Source organism: Megalopta genalis, chromosome 1, assembly GCF_051020955.1.
Source record: "Megalopta genalis isolate 19385.01 chromosome 1, iyMegGena1_principal, whole genome shotgun sequence".
Lineage (NCBI taxonomy): Eukaryota > Metazoa > Arthropoda > Insecta > Hymenoptera > Halictidae > Megalopta > Megalopta genalis.
In genome coordinates, this window is record NC_135013.1 from 12,536,449 (window position 1) to 12,559,522 (window position 23,074).

Here is a 23,074-nt window from a genome sequence, read left to right on the forward strand (position 1 = left end):
AATTCTCGTACACATAACAACGTAACAAAAACTTATCAACGCCCATTCTTGCGGTGGAAATTGATTCTTCGGTTCTAAATTTCTTGTAAACAATTTGTTCAGTTCACTAAGTAAACATGCAAGCGTGTACCATCGATGGTACACGTGGCACGGAACGTGTTAATATTCTCCGGCGACGTTCCAATATTGTTAGTTCAGCCAAGATGTCACTGAATTGTTCGGCCACGGAGTCCCGTGGTCTCGGGCCACCCTAAGGCTGGCCGGCAAAAAATCGGACGCCAGGCATGCCCGCGAAACAAACTCTCGACCCGCGGGTAATAGCCCGTAATTGCAGGTGTTCCTTGTGGGAACCCATCTCCGCCGGAAAAATACTTTTAAGTATCATTACGCGATACTTAAATCCGAGATTACGAGCGGGCGCATTTAGAAAACCGTAATACCGCTAATGCCCGTCCCCGGGCCCCCGGGGCCGGACTGCCAGGCGATTTGCATGCCGGCAAAGGCGAAAGTGGCCGGAGAAGGCGATGGTCCTCTTTAGGGGAGAGGAATCGTGGCGTCACTCGGGTAATCGATACTCGTCGCGATCCTCTCGTAAATCATTCCGCCGGCCAACAAGCGGGGAACCCGGAACGATTTTTCCGCGGCCGTTGGGCGACACTGTTGCCATAAATCTTGCGGTTAGCGCGGATACTGCGCGCGGTCCGAACGAAATCGTCTCGCGGAGGAATCAATCGTGTTAAGAGCTGTGCCTTCGGCAGCGTCGCTTTTACGCGCCGGATGACAGAGAACAGCATTAAAAGTCGGCGAGAGATTTAATACGATGATCGGCGGATTGTAAGTAGACCGCGGAATTTATACGTTCGTGGCAAAGGTGAGTAGAAGAGTTATAGAACGGTGGAAAAAGTATTCGAGAGAGTGTCGATGCATTATTTTGAAATTGTTATGAGCTTCGAGAAGGAAGAAAGAAACTTCTGACCTTTATTTTTGACACAATGTAGAATAGAAAACTGTGGGGACATTAGAGGAATTCAAGAATATCTTTGTATTATATACTATTTTTTTTTATTTATATATTATATTTTATATTATTATTATTTATATTATATTTTAATGCAGACAATTTTCAGTTTGCAAAGATTCAGGAACAAAATTGAAGTAGTCTGAAATATTAGGGGGACCGGAAAGTTACGTCGTTTGTTTACATTAAATTCAAACCGATAAATATGCGCAGAAACGACATTACTTTCCGGCCCCCCTAATAGTAATTATTACAGTAATGTCTCTTTAACCCCTTAACACACAGTTTTTTGGAAAAAAACCGGCCAAAAGAAATCAATTTTTGGTGGAGAATTTTGATATACTGCGCTTTTGTTCCATGGAAAAAGGCTATATTTTATTCTTGAATAAATAAGTGTTATAGCTTATAATCCCATGTAAATGATAAATATCAATAAAATGATTTGTTTTTCTATGCTTTCACATTGTTATTTTCAATTCCCGATTTTATTCGAGTGTGAAATATTATAGCAGCATAAAATACAACGCCGCTCGAATTATCTCGAGTGTGCACAGTTTAGCCTGTTTAGCGCGCTCGAATTAACTCGAGCGTACAAGTTAAGGGGTTAATCGACGCACAGATTAATTTGAGTCTTGCGCCTCGTTTTTATGATTACCGATTCTCAACAACTATAAAAACGAGGCGCAAGGCTCGAATAATCGTGTCTCCTCTTCCCAAATTGTCCATTTTTGTGGACAATCTAAGCGTCAGTTAGGGAGACATTACTGTAGTCTGAAATCTGAAGTATTTCGAAATTGTTTCACTCTTCTCTTTTTAACGAAATTTTTGATTATCAAGACAGATAAATAAAATCACGTTGAGAATCATCTGTGCTGTTTTTGTTAGACTGAACACTGTCCACTGAGCACCATGAACACATTATTTAAATAAAAATGCATAGAATAGTAATGTTTCATCATCGTTATGATCGGAACGATTCTAAAAGAAAACGTCGAACACGTAACAAGTTATCAACTAACTCAAAATTAAGATTTAATTTCCTATAGTCGATGAAAGGTGATTAATATAAATGATTGTGTGACGCAAGAAAGAAGTTTTGCAACACTTTGTCTCAAACGATCGTCTTAAAAGAATTTTCTGAAACTTGCTGAACCAATATTTTACAAACAGATTCTTCCAATATGTTATAAGAAATAAATGTTTGTAATATTTTTTTATAACATTTTTACTCGCAATAAAATGCTGAATTCTGTTTCACCCAATAAAAAAATAGGATAATAATGTAGCGATGCAACAAGCTTCTTAAAAATGTATCAGACAATTTAACTCTATCATTCTAACACATCCAGTAGGAAATATTACGTTGGAAACTATGAAACGGACGTTTTTGTTTAGTCTGTGTTCAGCAGCGACTGTGTTCATTGTAATGTGCGCTCGATATTTTTGTTTATAAATATTAAAAGTATTCTTCTTACTCATTTCGTAAAATCTTTTTCGCGTTTGTGTCCTATTTTTATTTTATTTTTCTCCCAAACCAGATGAAAACAAAACGCGATTTACATCATTCAACGGCCGTTTCATAGTTTCCAACCTAATATTTCGAAAAGTAAGTCAGAGTCCCGTAGAATAATTACAAGAAAGAAAGAATTTCCTCGCTTATCTTTTGATCCTCGGCGTTCGACGAACGAAAGCCCTTCGACCGTCCAAGAACGTTCGGAGGATCGTAGGGAGCAGGAATTTTGTCGTTTCGTCCAAAAATAGGAGGATGGTTGCGATTTTTTCGCGGATCCGCAGAAATCGTCGGATCTTTCACTCGGTTAACACGCTCCGTGCCACGTGTACCATCGATGGTACACGCTTGCATGTTTACTTAGTGAACTGAACAAATTGTTTACAAGAAATTTAGAACCGAAGAATCAATTTCCACCGCAAGAATGGGCGTTGATAAGTTTTTGTTACGTTGTTATGTGTACGAGAATTAATAATTGCACGTAATACATCAAGTTTTAGTAAAATATCAAAGTGTGAAGATTCGAGTAAAAAAAGCTCGGCACGGAACGTGTTAAACGTGAGAGGCCCCGGTCGCGAGTCCCATGGGCCAGGATCGGTCGCGTGGGAACCCGTCGCCCGCTCTCCCGCCCTTCTTTTCCCCCGGTGGAAAATTGAATGGTACGAGGACGCCGAGGCGGCCGAGCAGAGCCGATCGATCGATCGTTAGACGACCAATCGTTGCGCCGCTCCTCGCCCCGGCTCTTTACGAATCGACCGGTGAAACGGCTCCGATAAGTGCACCGATAACGACCGGTCGCGGGGCCATCGTCTGCACGCGTGCACACCTTCCTCCGGCATCCCTCGCCCCGCCGATCGGCGAGCGCTAACTTTCGGCCCATCATTTTATAGTTCGAATGAAAATTATGAGTAGAAAGCGGTTCCCTCGTTTGACGCGCGCGGGTCGCTGAAAATTGAGGATCGGAGCACGTCGAAGGCACCCAATTTGTTACGTGTTCCGCGGAAATCGTTATTCCCCCGGGGGCTTACGGCCCGGTGTGATCGATTGTTGCCATTTTATATGTTCTTCTTTATCCGGTCGAACATTTATTGACCGTTAAGTGATGCAAGATAAAAGACCGGGCCCCATGAATAGTGTATGCCGGGAGTCAAAGCACGGGGCCGCTTTCTACGAAATAGACACCGGCCACCGTAAAAATCGCAGCGCTGATTGTTTAATAAATATTTAACAACGGCTCCGTTCCCCGTGAGAAAGAATACCATTTTTCCAGCCGGGGCGAACATTTTTTCCATGTTCGATCAAGTCGTAAATTACAGGTTAGATTCGCTTTTCGAATTCGCGCCGGCATTGGGCGGCTTGCAATGAAATTTAATCCCCTATAAATTATCGGGCTCTATTAAATTCTGTTACGGTTATGCCAATCGTTTGATTGCATTCGTTAGCGTAAGGACATTTTATCCGACGTAGTACAGACGTAATCCGAGAATTCTATCTTAGGCTACGATCGAATTATTCCTCTCACTTTCATGCTGCGGAGTTGATAATCGCGAGATTGCACTCCGAGGAAGCAGCCTTTCAGCGAAGGATTTTCAACTTTTTATGATCCTGAAAATTTAATGTCTTGATTCTTTGTACTCTTAAGTTGTACGACTTTACTTCGGCAGCTTTCATTCAGTCATTTGATCGTTCTTGCCGTTTTTAGATTTCGTTATGCATCAGAGGTAAACGTGATTTTTACGAGGCTACATCTTAAAAATGCAACTTTGTTGCATATCATTTTCAACTTTCTATGATCCCGAAAATCTAATATCTCGATTCTTTACATATATTCGCAAGCTTGACTTTGACAGCTTTTATTCTGTTAAGAGATCGTTCTTATCATTTTCAGGCTTCGTTATGCAAGAAAGGTAAAAATGATTTCGACGGGACTGCATCTTAATCTGTTAACCGGGTATGACGAAATATTTGTTATAACGTCCACTATAACATTCTTTATATGTAGTATACTAAAGATCAGAGGATGTACTAAAGAAAACAGTGTAACAATTACCAACATATATTAAGATATACATTAAGGGACGATATACAGCTAAGGGACGATGGAAATATTTAATTTATACATTATCTAAATATGTCATAAAATATTTTGTCAGAATAAATAATGAACAAGTGAAAAGCGATATCCTTCATTACGTTAAGCGCGATAATTCAACTTCTCGTAATAAAGATCAAAATCCCTATTGCGAAACGAGTTGGACAAAAGTTCATTTCCCGGTTAACAGATTAAGGATTAAGATTAAAGTCGCAGCTTCGCAGCGCACAATTTTCAGCTTTCTATCATTTCGAGGAACTACAGTAATGTCTCTCTAATTGACGCTCAGATTGTGCACGAAATTGGACAATTTGGAAAGAGAAGATACGATTATTCGAGTCTTAAATCTCGTTTTTATAGTTGTTGATAATTCGTAACTGTAAAACGAGGCGCAAGACTCAATTTAATCGTATCTCTTCCATTTTTGTGCGCAATCTAAGCGTCAATAAGTGAGACATTACTGTATTTCTTGGTTCGGTTCGTTCTCAAACTCTGCGCGACATTTATAGGGCTTGCGATGCAACGAAGTTAAAAACGACGTTTAGGCTACTCTTCGGGGAAGCAGCTTTCTAGGAAGCGATACCAGCAAACAATTTTCAACTTTCTATCCCCCGAAAAGTAAAAATGCCGCTGCGAAGCAGGAGAAAACAGTGGCCGAACATTTTTTCTTTATTATCCCCCGATTTTTGTCACTTTCATCGCTGCTACCCGTCTCTCGAGAGACGGTCCTCGTCTTCGAGAACCCGCGAGCCGAACGCTCGACTCGCTTGCTCGCACGCGACCGTGCGAGCAGCAGGATTTCTCCCGCGTCGAATTTATCGCACGGCAGTATTTGCACTTAAATGGGAAGAGGTTAATCGCGCGTCTCCGACCTTTCCGCGACTTCTTCTTCGGAGCGGTTTCCGCGCGAAAATCGCTCGTTCACCGTGCGCTTTCATTATGCCGCGCTCGTTAAAAAAAAACTCTGCCAGATGCATCGCACGCGAACGGGCTTCGCAAAGTGCGGCCCGAGTCGCGAAAAGCTGGGCGAAAATCATCGACTACCGACTGCTTCAGACTCTTGAGAAATTTTTCTTAGAAGTTCTTAAAGGTTCACAGTATACAGGGTGTCTCAGTAACTCTGTTACAAAGCGATATCTCTATTATCGTTAATGATAATGCAATGAATAATAAAATCGCGGATTTTTATTTGTACAGAATTTATACGATTACACTTTTGCACCGAATTCTATTCAATTTTTCATTTACGGACAGTTTTCTATAATAGTCCTTCTAAGGTCGAAGAACAATAGATGGGCGTTTCTTAACCTTTTAGGCACGACGCGCCACTATAGTGGCTTTCGCGGATGTCATCTCTCTGGACGACGCGCCACTATATAGTGACTTGCTCAAGTAGCTCACTCGCTCATCGTTTGAATCAAATAATCGTCTTCATATGCATTGTTTCACACTTCTTTTGTCTTCACATCGATTTACAACAGTCCACAAGGTGTCCCAAAAATGTCTCGCAATCCGGAAATGGCTGGTTCCTCGGATCATTTGAAGCAACTTCTTCCTTTACAAAAATGTTCTCCGAGACATCGTTAACGAGTTATTAACGAAAAACAGTGACTAATAAGAATCGAGTACGGCTGACGCGAGGCGGCCCAGCCAACCAGCGCTCGAAGCCCAGTTTCGCTCATTGGCTCGGTCGCCTCGCGCCAGCCGAGCTGGGATTCGACCGCCTCGACCGCTGGCGCCGTTGGCCCGGCCGCCTCGACCGCTGGCGCCGTTGGCTCGGTCGCCTCGACCGCTGGCGCCGTTGGCTCGGCTACCTCGCGTTAGCCGTACTCGATTCTTATTGGTTACTTTCTTTCGTTAATAACTCGTTAACGGTGCCTCGGAGAAAATTTTTGTAAAGGAAAATGTTGCTTCAAATGGCCTGAGGATCCCGCCACTTTCGGATTGCGAGACATTTTTGGGACACCCTATATAAACAGAGAGAATATACAGTATCAGACTATGTACAGTACATATCAGACTCTGCCGTCCAGAGAAATAGCCTCGCGCAGAATTCAGCCGTACCTAAAAGGTTAAGAATGCTTCAGAAGCAATTCTCGTCGTACATTGATCAATTATTTGTATTAATATTATGTGACAACTTTTCCTGAAATTGTCATTTCGAAGATAATTATCGAGCTCCTTTCGTATGCATCGTAATCATTGAAAAGCCTATTAATAGGCTACCGATAAGTAAAGTGTTAAATAAACTTATCGCTTCGAACGTTATATCATTTTATGTTTCATTTTATATTACTTCATGAATTAATACACTTTCGTTGCTGGAACGTGATCTGAGAGAATTCTCCCGGTACATATGGTTAAATATGCTTCCACTAGAAAAAGTTCAGTTCTCTTACGTTAGCATACTTGTCATAATTATCCTTAAATACAGATATATATGGTATCATTACGATAATCACATACCGTTAAAGAACGTCGTTTTAGCCGTGTAATTTACAAGCAACAAACCTGCTGGAACCCTTTCAAATATACTCTTTCACGAACCTCTATTTCCTGAAGAATTTTTAAAACAATCCCATCGCGGTCTCCTTGATTCAATTTCCGGATCGTGCTTTTCCTTCGTAAAGCTTTCATTTCCAGCCACTTTTCCCCGCGAGACTTCGTGACCGTTCACCGATTGATAGCGGCGCGTTTGCAACGTAATTGCAGCGTTAAATTCATACGTCTGTCGGAGGTCGAGACGGTAATTGGTTTATTTGCACGCGCCACCGGCAGTTCTCGCTTCCCAGTGATTTAAGTGAACCGGTTTTCTCGGAAACGAGCCGTTTCGGGTGCTCGTCGGACGCGATCCGAGGATCCTCGCGTGAATCCTTACTCGAGGACCATGCTTCCGGACCTCGGATCCAGTTTATCGCGTTTTCTTAAAGTTAAACGTTCTTCGGAAATGGCCAAGACAATCTTTTTCTTATTAATCCTGATCCAGAAAAAACAGAACTGTTCGGATAAAGATTGTGACCCAGTAAAGGCACAAGAATAAACGAGAAAATTTTGAACATTCTGGCACGAGAATATGAAGTTCAGTATACTCTTCATTAGCATGAGAATATAGAACCTTGATATTAAACATAGTGATGTCAAAATATAGAATTCTATTGTTAAAAATTGTGATATAAAAACATAGAATCCTGCTACTAAAAGTTACAGATTGACTGGATGCAAATATACAAACCATGTTAGACTCTCCAGGGGATGACTATCATAATCATAGTACAACATCCATTGCGGCCAAATAATTTAATCAGTTAGCTATTGCGATCTCCTTGTAAAGTGTGTAAGTTACTGTAATTGTACTCTATGCATTTGATTTTCTTCATATTATATTCAAATACAACACTTTTACTTGATGTATAATTTAAAAATAATAATAACAAAATTATATATTATATTATTGTATTATTACATTATTATATTATTATGTTATTATATTATTATGTTATTATATTATTATGTTATTATATTATTATATTATTATATTATTATATTATTATATTATTATATTATTATATTATTATATTATTATATTATTATGTTATTATATTATTATGTTATTATATTATTATATTATTATATTATTATATTATTATATTATTATATTATTATATTATTATATTATTATATTATTATATTATTATATTATTATATTATTATATTATTATATTATTATATTATTATATTATTATATTATTATATTATTATATTATTATATTATTATATTATTATATTATTATATTATTATATTATTATATTATTATATTATTATATTATTATATTATTATATTATTATGTTATTATATTATTATATTATTATATTATTATATTATTATATTATTATATTATTATATTATTGTATTATTATATTATTATATATATTATAACAAAAAACAGTCCAGATAGCTTTAATGAACTTTCACGTTCACAATCTAGATTCACTATTACACATCGGTGGCGATTCCCATCGATGTGAATTCGTTGTAATCGAGAATAAGGTCTCGTGGAATTAATGAATGAATTTTCATGAATGTTGGAACAATCGATGGCTGATACGCGATGCACGTTTATAAGTCGGAACACGTGGATGCATCGGTATGCAAACCGGTCGTAATTCATGCTGCCGGTCGGCGCTTATGAGTGCCCCCCGCGGCTTTTATGCGCGCGGCGTTTGAACAATGAAAACGGCCCCACTGAAATATTGTAATGGTGGACCGTGATGCATCGGCGCGGTGCCCTCTGTTCTCACGCGTAGCAGGATCTTCGATTTTCGCGTGACTTACCGGAAGTATCGGCTCTCCTCGCGATATTGCGGCCGTTCGACGATCGATCATCAACCCTCCCCGATCGTGTATTCGACTCTGCTCTCCCGTTTCGTTGCGGGATTGCTCAGACTTGACATTTCACAGGATTTTTTCCCATTTGACGCCCCGATTTTGCATCTTCTCGCACGAAAACTTTGATCCCGATACTTCATCTAGTTTCGAAAACATTTTTAGACAATAGCAAGAAAGAGACGAGGGCATAAAATGTTTATAATACAATGATGATTTGGGAACTTTTATTTCGTTTCAAATAGCATTAACCCTTTCGCTACGGCAGCTCCATCCGCCGAAGTACCGTCACTGAATGGAAATTTGCTCCGAAAATATGCACAGTGCGCGTGGTTTCTGTGTATATGTTGTTCCAAGTCTTAAATAATAACTGTGCCGAATAAAACAATCGTTGCTCTAATGTAACAAGTATATTTACATTTTTAATTTAAAAAGACTTACAAAATTATAGGTAACATAGGTATTTATACAATTACAAAGCCTGACGATTAAATGTTTAATATAATTAATAACGAGACGAAAATTATTAAAATATAATAATATGTAAAAAGTAATAATATAATTCTGTGCGATATATTTGAAAGCAAGGATCTATACAAAGGCCAACATCGCAATCTTTGCACTCGTACCGCGAATCCGTTCTTTTATCATTTTTGCTACAAATTACACATTTGCGTTTTCCGTATACACTTCGTTTCGAAGTATAGTATATATATAGTAAGTAAGTATATATATGTATAAGTATATATATAAGTATATATATAGTATATATAAAAGTTAATAATATATACTATATATATAAGTATATATATAGTAAGTAAGTATATATATGCGGCGCCCGTACCCATAGGTCGTCGAGTGGATGCCGCATATATGCGGCGCTCGGCGCGAAAGGGTTAATGGGAAATATTTTGTGCTCATGGCGCGACAGTAGAGGCTTGACTCTTTAAAATGATCAGAGGTAGAGTGTTGTAAGATTCTTTTATACGAAGTTGCACGAGCTCGAAGCGGAGCAATTTTACGGTCATTTGATACGACTAGACCGCGGTTTTTGTGCGTTTATGCGAAAAATGAGTAGCCGTAATTTTAAGGAGAAGAAAAGAGAGAAGAGTTTGGGTTTATCGATGCATTACCTTCGACGTACTCTGTCGTTGTTAACCTTTTAGGCACGACGCGCCACTATAGTGGCTTTCGCGGATATCATCTCTCTGAACGACGCACCACTATAGTGGCTTAATCTAGTAGCTCACTCGGTCATCGTTTGAATCAAATAATCGTCTTCATATGCATTGTTTCACACTTCTTTTGTCTTCACATCGATTTACAATATACAGACTTATCTTAACAATATAACTGTTAACAATATAACTGTATCTTAACAATATACAAACAGAATATACAGGCACTCTGTACAGTACATATCAGACTCTGCCGTCCAGAGAAATAGCCTCGCGCAGAATTCAGCCGTACCAAAAAGGTTAAGGAAAAGAAAATGTTCCGAAGCGAGTCTTGATTCTTGATAAATATTGATTTTGCATAAATATCCGCAGTCTAGCGATAACTTAGTGTTGGGGCTATTCGAGCTTCCCAACCCTTTTGCGTTGTCACTGTTTTCTGTTAATACTAAATTAATTTAAAACCCTGAGATTAAATTGTTACGATGGTCCAGTTCGACGATATTTGATGCACTTCCAGATTAAATTGTTATCTTGCGACATACTATACAATCTCGTTTCTTGAAACCATCGTTTCCTACGATCGATTTCAAGCAGAAATTGAAATCGTCCGTCAAATTGCAACCTTGAACCACGCGCACACACCAGTGCCTCTTCCTTCGGTTTAAAAATGTTTCAGACGCGAAAATGAATCTTGTACACGAAGTCATCTTCTTTCGAAAGTGAAACAAATTTCGACATTAAGCAACACTCTCCGGACTCGCGTAATCGCTCCTCAACATTCAATTAACCGAAACCACGCTATAAATTGTACGCATTTATAGCATTCGTAATGAAAACAATTTTATTGAAGCAATTCAAGAAATTCATTTACGACCGCCATTAGCGTTGCTCTCGAATCCCGTCGATTCCAAATGGACATGCAATTGAAAAACCAGTTTTTTTCACGAATTCCGATCACCGGCGACCCCCCCAAAAACCGCGACACGTTGCCCGAAAGCGAGATCCGCGGACCGGCCGGGAGAGCCTTGCTTTCTCCGAGAACGTATCCAGCCGGTAATTAACCGGACGAACAATATATTAATGCGTTGCGTAATTGCTTAATCATCCCGGGTTCGATTTCTTCTTCCGCGGTGCGGCGTTCGAGTGTCAGCGTCGTAGATCGGAGCGCGCGGCGTTGCGCAATGCGCAATTTCGCGCGTTCGACGCATTTCTCTCGTGCCGGTCGCGCGGCGATTTCTTTCCTCGCGGAGCGGATCGAGAGCCATCCCGATTATGCAAAAACAATTATCTTCGGTCACGTATAAGGAGCGCAATTATTAAGCCGGTTAAACGGCAGCCGGCGCGGCGCGGGGCGGTGCGGGGTGGCGCGGAGCGAAACGGCGCGGTGCAGACCGTTCTTGCGAAAGCGGCGTAAAACATCGCGCGGGTTCTCTCTGTTGCTCAAGATCGCCGCGCCGACTTCTCGTTCCATCCCGATTTTTTTCGCGACCGGTTTTCCTGCCGCGATAAAAAATAGGGCCGCTGGAATGACGTTCGTGACACCGTTCTTCTCGTCGCTTTCGAGGGAACAGGTGACGGCCTCCGAAGCAGAAAAGAAACCCGGCAGTCCCGCATTGTCTTTGCGCCGGTGATCATTGTTTTCTTCTTGTCACTCGTCGTTTACGTTGTTGCCTTTTGGACTCGACGGATCCATCGGACGATGATGGGATTATTAATGTTCGGAGTGCCACTTCTCACGTCTCCGAGGCGGGATTAACACATCGTCACTCAATAAGTCTCCGGTGTAGCTAAGAAAAACGAATTTTTTTTTAGAAATTCGACTTTATTCGTCAACATACTCTTCTTCAAGAGTGATAGAATCGTTTCAACGCTCCTTTAACTTTTCGATGCCTTTTTTGTAGAACGATTTGTCTTTGTTCTCAAAATAGGCCTCCGTTTCGGCAATCGCTTCAACATTTCAGCCAAATTTCTTTCTCTGGAGCATCTTTTTAATGTCTGCAAAAAGCCAGTAATCGCTGGAGGCTAGATCCGGAGAGTACGGTGGGTGGGAAGCAATTCGAAGCGTAATTCGTTCAATTTAAGCATCGCTTAACCGCGCTCCGAATCGTCGACACGTTGTTGTTTTTGATCCGGTGCGAGCAAACGCGGCACCCGCTTCGAAAGCAATTTACACATGCTCATATTTTTGTGTAAAATTGTAAACACGCTATCTTCTGATATCTTTAACACGTTGACTGCCGCGTCACCCGTATTCGGGTGACAGCAAAAGTTCCCATCAGGCCACGTCACCCGTAATTCGGGTGACGCTGATTTGACTACTTTCAAAGGATTTCCGAAAATATTTCGACAAATATTCTACAGGAGGTAATGAAACTATTGAATTCTTATAAAAATGGTTTATTAAAAATATTATTCGCAGTGTACAACATTAAAACATTCTCTGCAAAGTTGAGGTTGATCAGGACAGCTTGGACAAAAAGTTGTTTGTTTTTTCAGATATGCTCGTGCCTCTGATCGGTCCATTTCGTATCTTTTATTTGAACTGTAGCTTCCTCAGTATCATCAACATTTCTTTCTTCTTCCATGACCAATTCTCTCGTAAAATCTCGTCAATAGTATCTTCATAACATTCATTATCACTAAGATTATATTTATCAGTATCCAAATCAGAATCTGACGATGTAATTTTATTTATGCTTCTCCCTCCGGGCAATCCGATCTCTTTTCATTATTGAAAACAAATAAGGGCAGAGATTTTAAGTTATACCATTCGGTACTCGGCAAAGATTCCAACTGTTCATGCAGGAACAGAAACAGACATGAATTAACAGCGCACGCTTCCTATAGTGGCACGGGTGGCCTGTAGGAGATTTTGTTGTAAATACGCGTGGCAGTCAACGTGTTAAGGGGTCAGCTATCTCACGCAATTTCACTATACGGTCTTTCGAAACTATTTTGTGAACTTTTTTTATGTTTCTCTGAACAACTGCCGATTTTGGGCGACCAGAGCGTTCAGCATCATCGATGTTTGTACGACCGCGTTTAATTTTAGCATACCAGTCGATAATAGTTGATTTCCCTGGTGCAGAGTCTTCGTAACGCTTATTAAGCCACTGTTTGGCTTCAACAGTATTTTTCCCCATCAAAAAGCAATGTTTAATCGATACACGAAATCCTTTTCTAACCATTGTTTTGAAAATTACAAAACTGGGGTCACTAAAATCACTATAATCCTTGTCAACTAATCATCAAAATGTCATGAAATTTTGACATGTATCGTTTGAAGAATTCTACTATCCAGAAATCGTATGGGTTTATCAACAGTGTTGCCATATATGTGTCAGACCGGAGACTTATTGAGTGACGTGTTATTTATCAGGCCTGGAAATGAATTTTTTGCAGCAAGATGTTCAGTATAACGTGGTTGGGACACTTAGAGAATCTAGAAATTATACAGCTAAAAAATATAAATGTTCTTCTTTGCTGCCACTTTTCTATCTCAAGGGTGCATTCCTCCCTTATCAGTTACACCTGAGGTCAATAAATCATAGGCATCTTGGAGATTGCAATTGTCACAATTGCGCGGTGTAAAAATGAAAATTTTCTGGAGAACGAACGGAAGCGAATACAAAAATCTGGAAAATAATGCACTTGTATTTTTATTAATGTAAAACAAAGTTTCTAATTCTAACAAAATTTCCAACAAAATTTCTAACAAAATAACTAACAAAATTTAAAAAAAAGATTTGAAGCGCTCTCTTTTATGAGATTTCGATAGTCAGTCCTATAAATACAGTCGTGTTCCATTTAATTAGAACGATGCTTGCCACTAGAAGATTAGGTTCTGCTTTGTGTCTGTAATTCTTTGCGTCCCTCTATTTGTTTCTTCGTGTACATCCAGTTTTTGCTGGGATCGTCTGCTCCATATAGTCTTCCATCTGTCTAGTTCGCGGAGATATGTCCGGTAGCTGAATTTTGTCTTCGGTGTTGATGTTCATTTGAAGTCCGCGGGGTCCAGATTCTTCCCAGACAACATTGGATGGGTTGTAGTGTGGTGGAGTGGGATTTCTGTAAAACAAATAGAAAATTATAGTTGCTCCATTTGAATTACAGATTTGTCATTCGAAAACTGTGACAAAGCTGGACTGTAATTTATAAAACTGCGTCACTAGAGACAAGTGGAACACTAATATTACAGTATTCATTCATTACTTAACACGTTCCGTGCCACGTGTACCATCGATGGTACACGCTTGCATGTTTACTTAGTGAACTGAACAAATTGTTTACAAGAAATTTAGAACCGAAGAATCAATTTCCACCGCAAGAATGGGCGTTGATAAGTTTTTGTTACGTTGTTATGTGTACGAGAATTAATAATTGCACGTAATACATCAAGTTTTAGTAAAATATCAAAGTGTGAAGATTCGAGTAAAAAAAGCTCGGCACGGAACGTGTTAACCATTTGCGAAAGAGCATTTTTTAAAGCATAGGAAATGCTTTTCTCAGAGAACTAGATTTAAATAGAGAGATTAAAAGAGTTAAATAGTGGAATAAATTAATAATACATTTTGATCTTCTTCTATGTACGTCATCAAATTACATGCTTGCACTTTCAGAATTAAAATGATATTTTAATTATGTTGACATTTGACCACGAACGGCTACGTTTCTCACCGAAGACAACTGGCAATGAATAGACCATAAACATACCCGCACTTCGCGAAGTTAGCCCACATCGCAGACACCTTTCTCCTGAACAGGTTGACAGGATCGTTGGGATCGGTAGGTTCGCGAGTCATTTCATTGTGAAACACGTACTGGAGATCGTCGGCATGAGCAGTTCCTGTTTCAGAAATCATTTTCTGTTGCAATCGTCATTATCACATAATCGTCTACAAATATTTTAAACATACCGTTCAGGTTTTCTCCATTTTGTCTATGCCACGCGTACGGAGAATCGAATTCGAATATGTAAGAATAGATCGGTATGCTACTATCTTGCTGCTTGATTATCTTGCGAGTGAGGTCTGTGGGTGCTGTGTAGTAGTAGTCAGTCAAAAACTGGAAAACAGAGAGAAAGATGGTGGTAAATATGATGTCAACTGCAAAGTATGAAATCATATGTAAAGCTCTCACAAAATCTACGAAATTTTAATAATGAAACTGAATCTAGACGATTACAATTTATTACAGCAGATGAAAATTTTCACTCTTTCGCATCCTAAACCCCAAAATTGTTTCTTCTGCAAAGTTCCCTGCGAAGTTCAACTACAAAGTATAAAATCATATGTAAAGCTCTCACAAAATCTATGAAATTTTAATAATGAAACTGAATCTAGACGATTACAATTTATTACAGCAGATGAAAATTTTCACTCTTTCGCATCCTAAACCCCAAAACAGTTTCTTCTGCAAAGTTCCCTGTAAAGTTCAACTACAAAGTATAAAATCATCTGTAAAGCTCTCACAAAATCTATGAAATTTTAATAATGAAACTGAATCTAGACGATTGAAATTTATTACAGTAGATGAAAATTTTCACTCTTTCGCATCCTAAACCCCAAAACAGTTTCTTCGGATATATTACAATAAAAATGAATTTTGGAAACTTCTCAAACAAATACCGATACCCATATGTGACCAACGTGGCATTGAACGTGTTAACATCTTCAAGTTTCACGGTACGACTGTGCAATAAATAGACCGCAGATTTTATACATTTACGACAAAAATGTGTAGATAAAATATAAAACTGCGAAGATATCTTGTTTTTAACACTATGCCGTTCGGTGGCACCACGCTGGTGCCATGCAAAAACTATCCGTTGTATGCCGGTGGTACCATTTAAAAAAACTGAAATAACATTTGAACTATATTTCTTGGGTGTTAAAAGGCAGCAAACTAACTATAGCATCGTGCTTATTTAACTAAGAATTAAGTACGAAAATTCTTGGATGACTTATCTTAATTTTAGGAATTTATATTACCGCCATCTTCGAAATATTTTTTCAAATCTAAAATTTCCAAGCTATTATACCGGCGTCAAACAAAAGAATCATATCTAAGATCTGCGGACGGCATAGTGTTAACAGAATTATTATTATTTTTACTCAATTTCCGGTTCTTGCAATCGATCTAGGAAATTGTTATTTTGCACAAAGATCCACAGGCCAGTAATTCAAAGAAAAACTTACAAAAAATTCAAACTACTTACCACATCGTAACTGCCTTTCGCGAACCTGTCGAACACATCCTTTCCAATGTCTATCAGTCCGTCGAATTCTGTCCACGTGTCGTTCGTACCGGTGTATCCAGCTGCAACATGCGAACTCGATAAAATATGCAATTGGCGTTGTCCCGCATATCTCGTGATTCTCATTTTGCAGAAGAAAGATTACTCACGTCTGGTGAAGCCGAGTGCTTCTTCCTTGGTCTGACCCATCATAAGGGGCACTTTATTGAATCTCCCGGTCTTGTACAGCGAGATGGGGCAGTCGGTGATGAAAGCTCCCGGACGGTTCAACTCCATAGATGGTCTGAACGGTAAAGTCAGCTGGAATTTCCAAGACAGTTTAACGAACTTGACTTTCATTTAACCGAAACCCGAATTTCTTGATTCTTGCGAAAAAGAAGCTTGTTCGACGTTCATTACATTAGTTGGAATAGCTATAGTACCGTTTGCGTGACTCCGTCCATGTACTGACTGCCGTTTACGAGATCCTTGGCAGGTGCATTCTTGTAGAATTGCCACAATGCATCCGAGTCCTGTGCATTGCTACCGAGGTAGTTAGCCAGCTTTTTCGCTTCGTTCATAGCCTGGTCGGCTGTATGGAACGCCCATGGCGATATGGACGAGCCGCTCATGGCGATTGCTCTCACGTACAATCCTGATTCGGAAGAAAATAGCAACTTTGGATAGAGAGATCGATGCGGAGTCTGTCTATTCATTTTCGCAGGTTTTTTTTGTTGTAATTCCTCTGTTATGGGATGACTTAATTATGCAGACGCTGCCATACCTTTAGTCAACGGCGACAGTACTTGGAAATGAATAGCTGCGCTGCCGGCGCTCTCGCCGAAAATTGTCACTCGCCTCGGGTCACCGCCAAACTTGGCGATGTTCTGCTGCACCCAATGCATAGCCAGAACTTGATCCTTCATTCCAGCGTTTCCTAACGCCTCGCTTCGGGACAGAGACAGGAATCCTAAAATTGAAATAATTATTTCGCTGTTATTGTTGTTAGTATTTATTATATACGGATGATATAATCTAGTATAACACAATAAACTGTTAAAGAGATAGTAAAAGAAAAGGAAACAAATTTAATAAACATCACAAATGAAATTCTAAAATAGAAATAATTATTTCGCTGTTATTATTGTTACTATTTATTATATACGGATGATATAATCCAGTATAACACAATAAACTGTTAAAGAGATAGTAAAAGAAAAGGAAACAAATTTAATCAATATCACAAATGTAATACTAAAATAGAAATAATTATTTCGCTGTTATTATTGTTACTATTTATTATATACGGATGATATAATCCAATATAATCCAATAAACTGTTAAAGAGATAGTAAAAGAAAAGGAAACGAATTTAATCAATATCACAAATGTAATCCTAAAATAGAAATAATTATTTCGCTGTTATTATTGTTAGTATTTATTATATACGGATGGTATAATCCAGTATAACACAATAAACTGTTAAAGAGATAGTAAAAGAAAAGGAAACAAATTTAATAAACATCACAAATGAAATTCTAAAATAGAAATAATTATTTCGCTGTTATTATTGTTACTATTTATTATATGTATACGGATGATATAATCCAATATAATCCAATAAACTGTTAAAAAGAGAATAAAAGAAAAGGAAACAAATTTGATAAACATTAGAAATGTAATATTTATCCAAGACTCTGACCAAATAAAAGATTGACTTTCGGAAGCTAACTTTAAAGGATATAAAATATCTCAGATCTGTTAATTACCGAGGGCACCAAGACGGTAATTAAAGGTAACCAGCACTATGTCCTGATCTACCAGCATGTCTGGACCGTAGAAACTAGTCAGAGATGATCCTGCATTGAAGGATCCACCGTAGATCCACAACATCACTGCTTTCTTGTGTACATGCGTTTTGGACGAAGTCTGTTTCATAAGGAGAAGAAATCTTTAAAAATCGTTTCTGGCTAAATGTTGCATGTTCACGCGAAGTATGAACGAATGAACTTCGGTTCTCTATAAAATTAAGTTTCACGTTGATTGTGCGGCAATTATACTTACGATAGGGCTGAATACATTGATGTACAAGCAGTCTTCATCCCCCACGTATCTGTTATTGTTTACTTCGTCTATTTGCGGGCACGCAGGTGCGTCCTTGGTAGCATTCAGAATTTTCTGCCATGGTTCTGCTGGCACAGGCGGCTGTAGTCACAATAGACAATTAATAACAGCGGTGACAGTGTCAATCCCCTGGCTACTGTTTATTATACACTTCCAATTCAAATGGCTACGGTCATGATTATATCCTATTGATGGATGGATCCTTCACTGATGGTTTTCTCGAATAAATTGTGCGAATTCTTTCCAAGATTTCTTCATAGAAAATGTTCGTTTGTCCGAGTTGCATTTTAAACTAAATATTTTATTTTATTAAAATACAAAATTTTATTTCATTGAAATTAAAAATTGTATTTTATTAGAGTTAAAAATTGTATTTTATTAGAATTACAAATTTTATTTTAAGATTATTATAAATGGAATGCACAAATATATCGCACAATATATGCATGCATATAATAATCGAACAAAACCTGACAGAAATGCAGAATTTCTGAATAAGGTTCTTAATGGAATATAGTAATCGAACAAAAGGTGACAGAAATGCAGAATTTCTGAATAAGGTTCTTAATGGAATATAATAATCGAACAAAAGATGACAGAAATGCAGAATTTCTGAATAAGGTTCTTAATGGAATATAATAATCGAACAAAAGGTGACAGAAATGCACAATTTCTGAATAAGGTTCTTAATGGAATATAATAATCGAACAAAAGGTGACAGAAATGCAGAATTTCTGAATAAGGTTCTTAATGGAATATAATAATCGAACAAAAGGTGACAGAAATGCAGAATTTCTGAATAAGGTTCTTAATGGAATATAATAATCGCGAACAAAAGGTGACAGAAATGCAGAATTTCTGAATAAGGTTCTTAATGGAATATAGTAATCGAACAAAAGGTGACAGAAATGCACAATTTCTGAATAACGTTCTTAATGGAGAATATGTGAACAAACAGGAGAGTTCGAATCATTTCATCATCGAATTCGTTTCGAAGATCGGAGTACAACGATGGAAGTTATATTCTAGAATTTGAATGAAACCATGACAGAACTGTACCTGATATCTGAGATCTCCAAGAGGTGGTTTCGCATAAGGGATTCCTCTGAACGACAAGTATTTCTTCTTCAACAAAAACGTCTCTTTCACCTCGCCCCGCACGGGTCCTGAATTCGTGTGAACCACAGGAGCTGGTTGTCCAAAACATTCCGACGACAACAACAGAAGAGACAGTGCTAAGAGATGCTTCATCTTGACAACGTTCGTTCCTCGCACCTACGACAATCGGTTACGAAAATACCAGTTATTTATCTGCACTGTGGCGGACAGAGAGTTGGCAACAGAATCCTTTTTCACTGCGCAAACCACTGAACTTTTGTAAGAATAACTTTTGTTAATTTTATTAAAAGAAGAAACGAAAATATATCAGTCTGCGAGTTCTGTGCAATTATTTCGATAAAAAAAAATGCAAACCAGTCTCTTGGTACCTGTACTGTCACCGTGGACGAAAAATCAGCGAGTACTCTGCACTACGAAAGGACGACTGTCATCCGCGAGAGGACCAGCCGAACAGCAGTCGTCGAGCAAACTCGCCGATATATATCGTGCACAACGATCGCGAATCGCAAGAGTGTGAACCTCATACTGGAGTCACTCTACAAGCCGTGAGTCATGCCAGCAATGTGAACAACTTGGGAAAATCCTACACCGCATATAGACGGGCGCCTGATAACCTCGATGACGAAAGTGGGTCCGAGGAAAGAAACGGAAATCGCTGTCTCGCTATTATTTTCCTGGTTCGTATTCATTTACATTCTGACGACAGTCCTTCTATCAACTGTTCAAACAATACACGGAGCCTTCGTAATTTATCTAATCGCTGTGTGTGCCGTGAAATTTCTGCTAATTAGTCAATTATTTAACACTAACCGCGCGGTGCGCTAAAAGCGACTGGCATGCGTTGCGACGATTTACGTTTCGATTACTATTTAGATCTTTTGCAGGTTTCATATTACCGTGTGTCCGAATGAAGAAATTTATTTAATGATTTCCGGTGAAAGTATCTTTATAATTTCAATAATTGTAGAATAAAAATTGCCGAACCGGTTATTTGACCGCGAAAGTATTAGTGTTTAGTGTTATACATGTGGCTTGACATCGATCGATACTGGAATTGTTGAACGTTGATTTGCAACATATATTTTGGAAAGTGACGATTTCTTTTTTTGAACCTGTTGACTGTGCAGGGTTCGATGTTACAAGATCTGCGGGTGGTGCATGTAAAATATTTCTCAACGAACGATTTGTGAAATAAACAATTTGTACGAACATTATCACAGCAGAGACATGTTCTAAACAAAATGTGTTTTATTGGATACCGTAAATAAATTGATGAATAAATTCAGCGTTAAATTGTTTGTAGACTGCAAATATGAACGTGTATAAACACGTTATAAATTGATTTGTAAAATAAACAATTTATACGAACATTATCACAGCAGAGATATGTTCTAAACAAAATGTATTCAATTGGATACCGTAAATAAATTGATGAATAAATTCAGCGTTAAATTGTTTGTAGACTGCAAATATGAACGTGTATAAACACGTTATAAATTGATTTGTGAAATAAACAATTTATACGAACATTATCACAGCAGAGATATGTTCTAAACAAAATGTGTTTTATTGGATACCGTAAATAAATTGATGAATAAATCCAGCGTTAAATTGTTTGCAGACTGCAAATATGAACGTGTATAAACACGTATAAATAGGCTCCTATTTTGGAGCCTATTTTGGAGAAATCTTGTCTAGACGTCAACATTTTTTTAAAAATAAATAAATAATAATAAGCAAAAAATGATAATATGTAAAAATTAATAATAAGTGAAAAGTAATAAATAAATCTCTTTTTGACAGTAATGAACCATAAACGTCGTCGTGGTGGGTCGTCTATCACGAGATATCTTATAGCTGTTAGTGAACGGATTAAGAGCCTTGTTGCATTTTCTGAGATAAGATACAGATCGACAAACATAAACATGTCCCAAAAAAATATCTCTTGCAGTCGCATAGATAAATATTAACAGTAGGATGATGTTAAAGCTGCGTAAATATTGCTAACCTTGCGAAAGTATCAACTGTGTATAATAATTAGTGGATCTGTAATCCATTTTCCTGTTCAGATAAAAAAAACACAAGGTTTCAAGTTACTCTACGAGGAAAATAAGTCGATAATTATTATGCTTCCATTGCTAAATATTCTAGTTGTGTAATACCAAGGACAAAGTCAGCAGACTTTTCCGTGTTATTGTTTCTCCTCTAAATACACACTGTAATTTTTAATTAGCCATACTGTGTCGTTTGTCAATTAAATTTTACTGCATTTGTTAGTAAGATTACCGATAATATGAATGTTCGCAATTTCTCGAAATTGACGTCAGTGGAAAATTTATGTTTTCCAAGAACTTCGACCAATCGAATATTCCTTTTGTTATAAATACATGAATATCTGAAATCTAATCTCTGGTGTCGTTTCATTATTTTTACGAACACCATTCGACCGCTGCTTTATCTCTCCTCATGTATATACATTGGCGCGCGATCTGTGACATTTGTTTAAAATACTGTATTACCCTTGCGAGAAAAATGTTCTGACAGATTGCAGAAGTTATAAATTTATGGCCGATAAGTATGTTAAAGAAGTTAATGGAATACAGCACCCCATAGAATTTTAAACAGCCTCGCATCATTCGTCGTCTCTCTGGACAATTAACATGAAAAACCGCGGTGCAGACGCAACGATACAAAAATCATAAGAATATTAGCATGCTGGTTAACTACTTGGGCTTTGCAAATTAAAACTGTAGTCGGCGGGATGGCGTTAGGAGAACGATAAAGAACGTAAGGTTGTGCACGTAATCGGTAGAAAGCCACTGGCAGAGGCACTACCTTTCCACGGTTCCAGTGACACAGGTTTACGACTGGCGGCCATAAAACGGGAAATCGATTATCACCGGCTAACACACCCATGAATCGGTCGTTAATTCCGATATTTCGATATTACGGCGCATTGTGCATCTATTATCCCTGCTTTTTGCCTCGGCTAAGATCGTTATCGGCTCGGGGTTTGCGATTCGTTAAATTAACCATGAATTATCGTGCTAATGCCTACCGTTTTCTTCAACGATCAGGGATCCGAGATTATGGTTTGAATAATACCAATCGTGCATGTAATTTTAAGATCAAACATACGGTGGTTAGTCGTTTTTTAAAGCTTCCTTTTAACGGTTTAACCGGACAAATTGTTCTCCTGTATATTCTGAATTATCGCTCGTATACTTTACGATACCGTTTTAATTGCGAGTCGCCTTTATTTTAGTTTATATTTCACATCGAATGAAAACGGACAATTTCTCGAGCAAGCAATTGATTTCTGTTCTGTTTTTCTTGAAATTATCGCAAATTACTGTTCGACGTTTCGAAACGTTTTGATAAATTGTTAAACATCAATTTCAATCGTGGCGACA

At 38.3% G+C, this 23,074-nt stretch overlaps 2 protein-coding genes across 7 annotated transcripts in view; one reads left to right on the top strand and one right to left on the bottom strand.

Moving 5' to 3' along the window:
* The window catches only part of LOC117228994 (uncharacterized), a 729,674-nt gene that overhangs the window by 365,299 nt on the left and 341,301 nt on the right, over positions 1-23,074 (top strand). The window lies entirely within an intron of this gene.
* On the bottom strand, positions 12,565-20,181 carry LOC117228995 (juvenile hormone esterase). 2 transcript variants are annotated; one of them, XM_076521417.1, is made up of 12 exons: positions 20,030-20,181; positions 19,602-19,817; positions 18,483-18,623; positions 18,188-18,347; positions 17,203-17,388; positions 16,862-17,073; positions 16,589-16,739; positions 16,401-16,501; positions 15,100-15,247; positions 14,897-15,029; positions 14,011-14,251; positions 12,565-13,818 (listed from the first exon to the last, which is right to left on the bottom strand). In XM_076521417.1, the coding sequence occupies exons 2-11, from the start codon at positions 19,791-19,793 to the stop codon at positions 14,059-14,061; spliced, it is 1,617 nt and encodes a 538-aa protein (XP_076377532.1). In that variant the 5' UTR covers positions 19,794-19,817; positions 20,030-20,181; the 3' UTR covers positions 12,565-13,818; positions 14,011-14,058. The 2 variants fall into 2 exon arrangements, with proteins under 2 accessions (XP_076377532.1, XP_033340996.2); XM_033485105.2 differs by lacking the exon at positions 12,565-13,818 and having other exon boundaries at positions 13,827-14,251.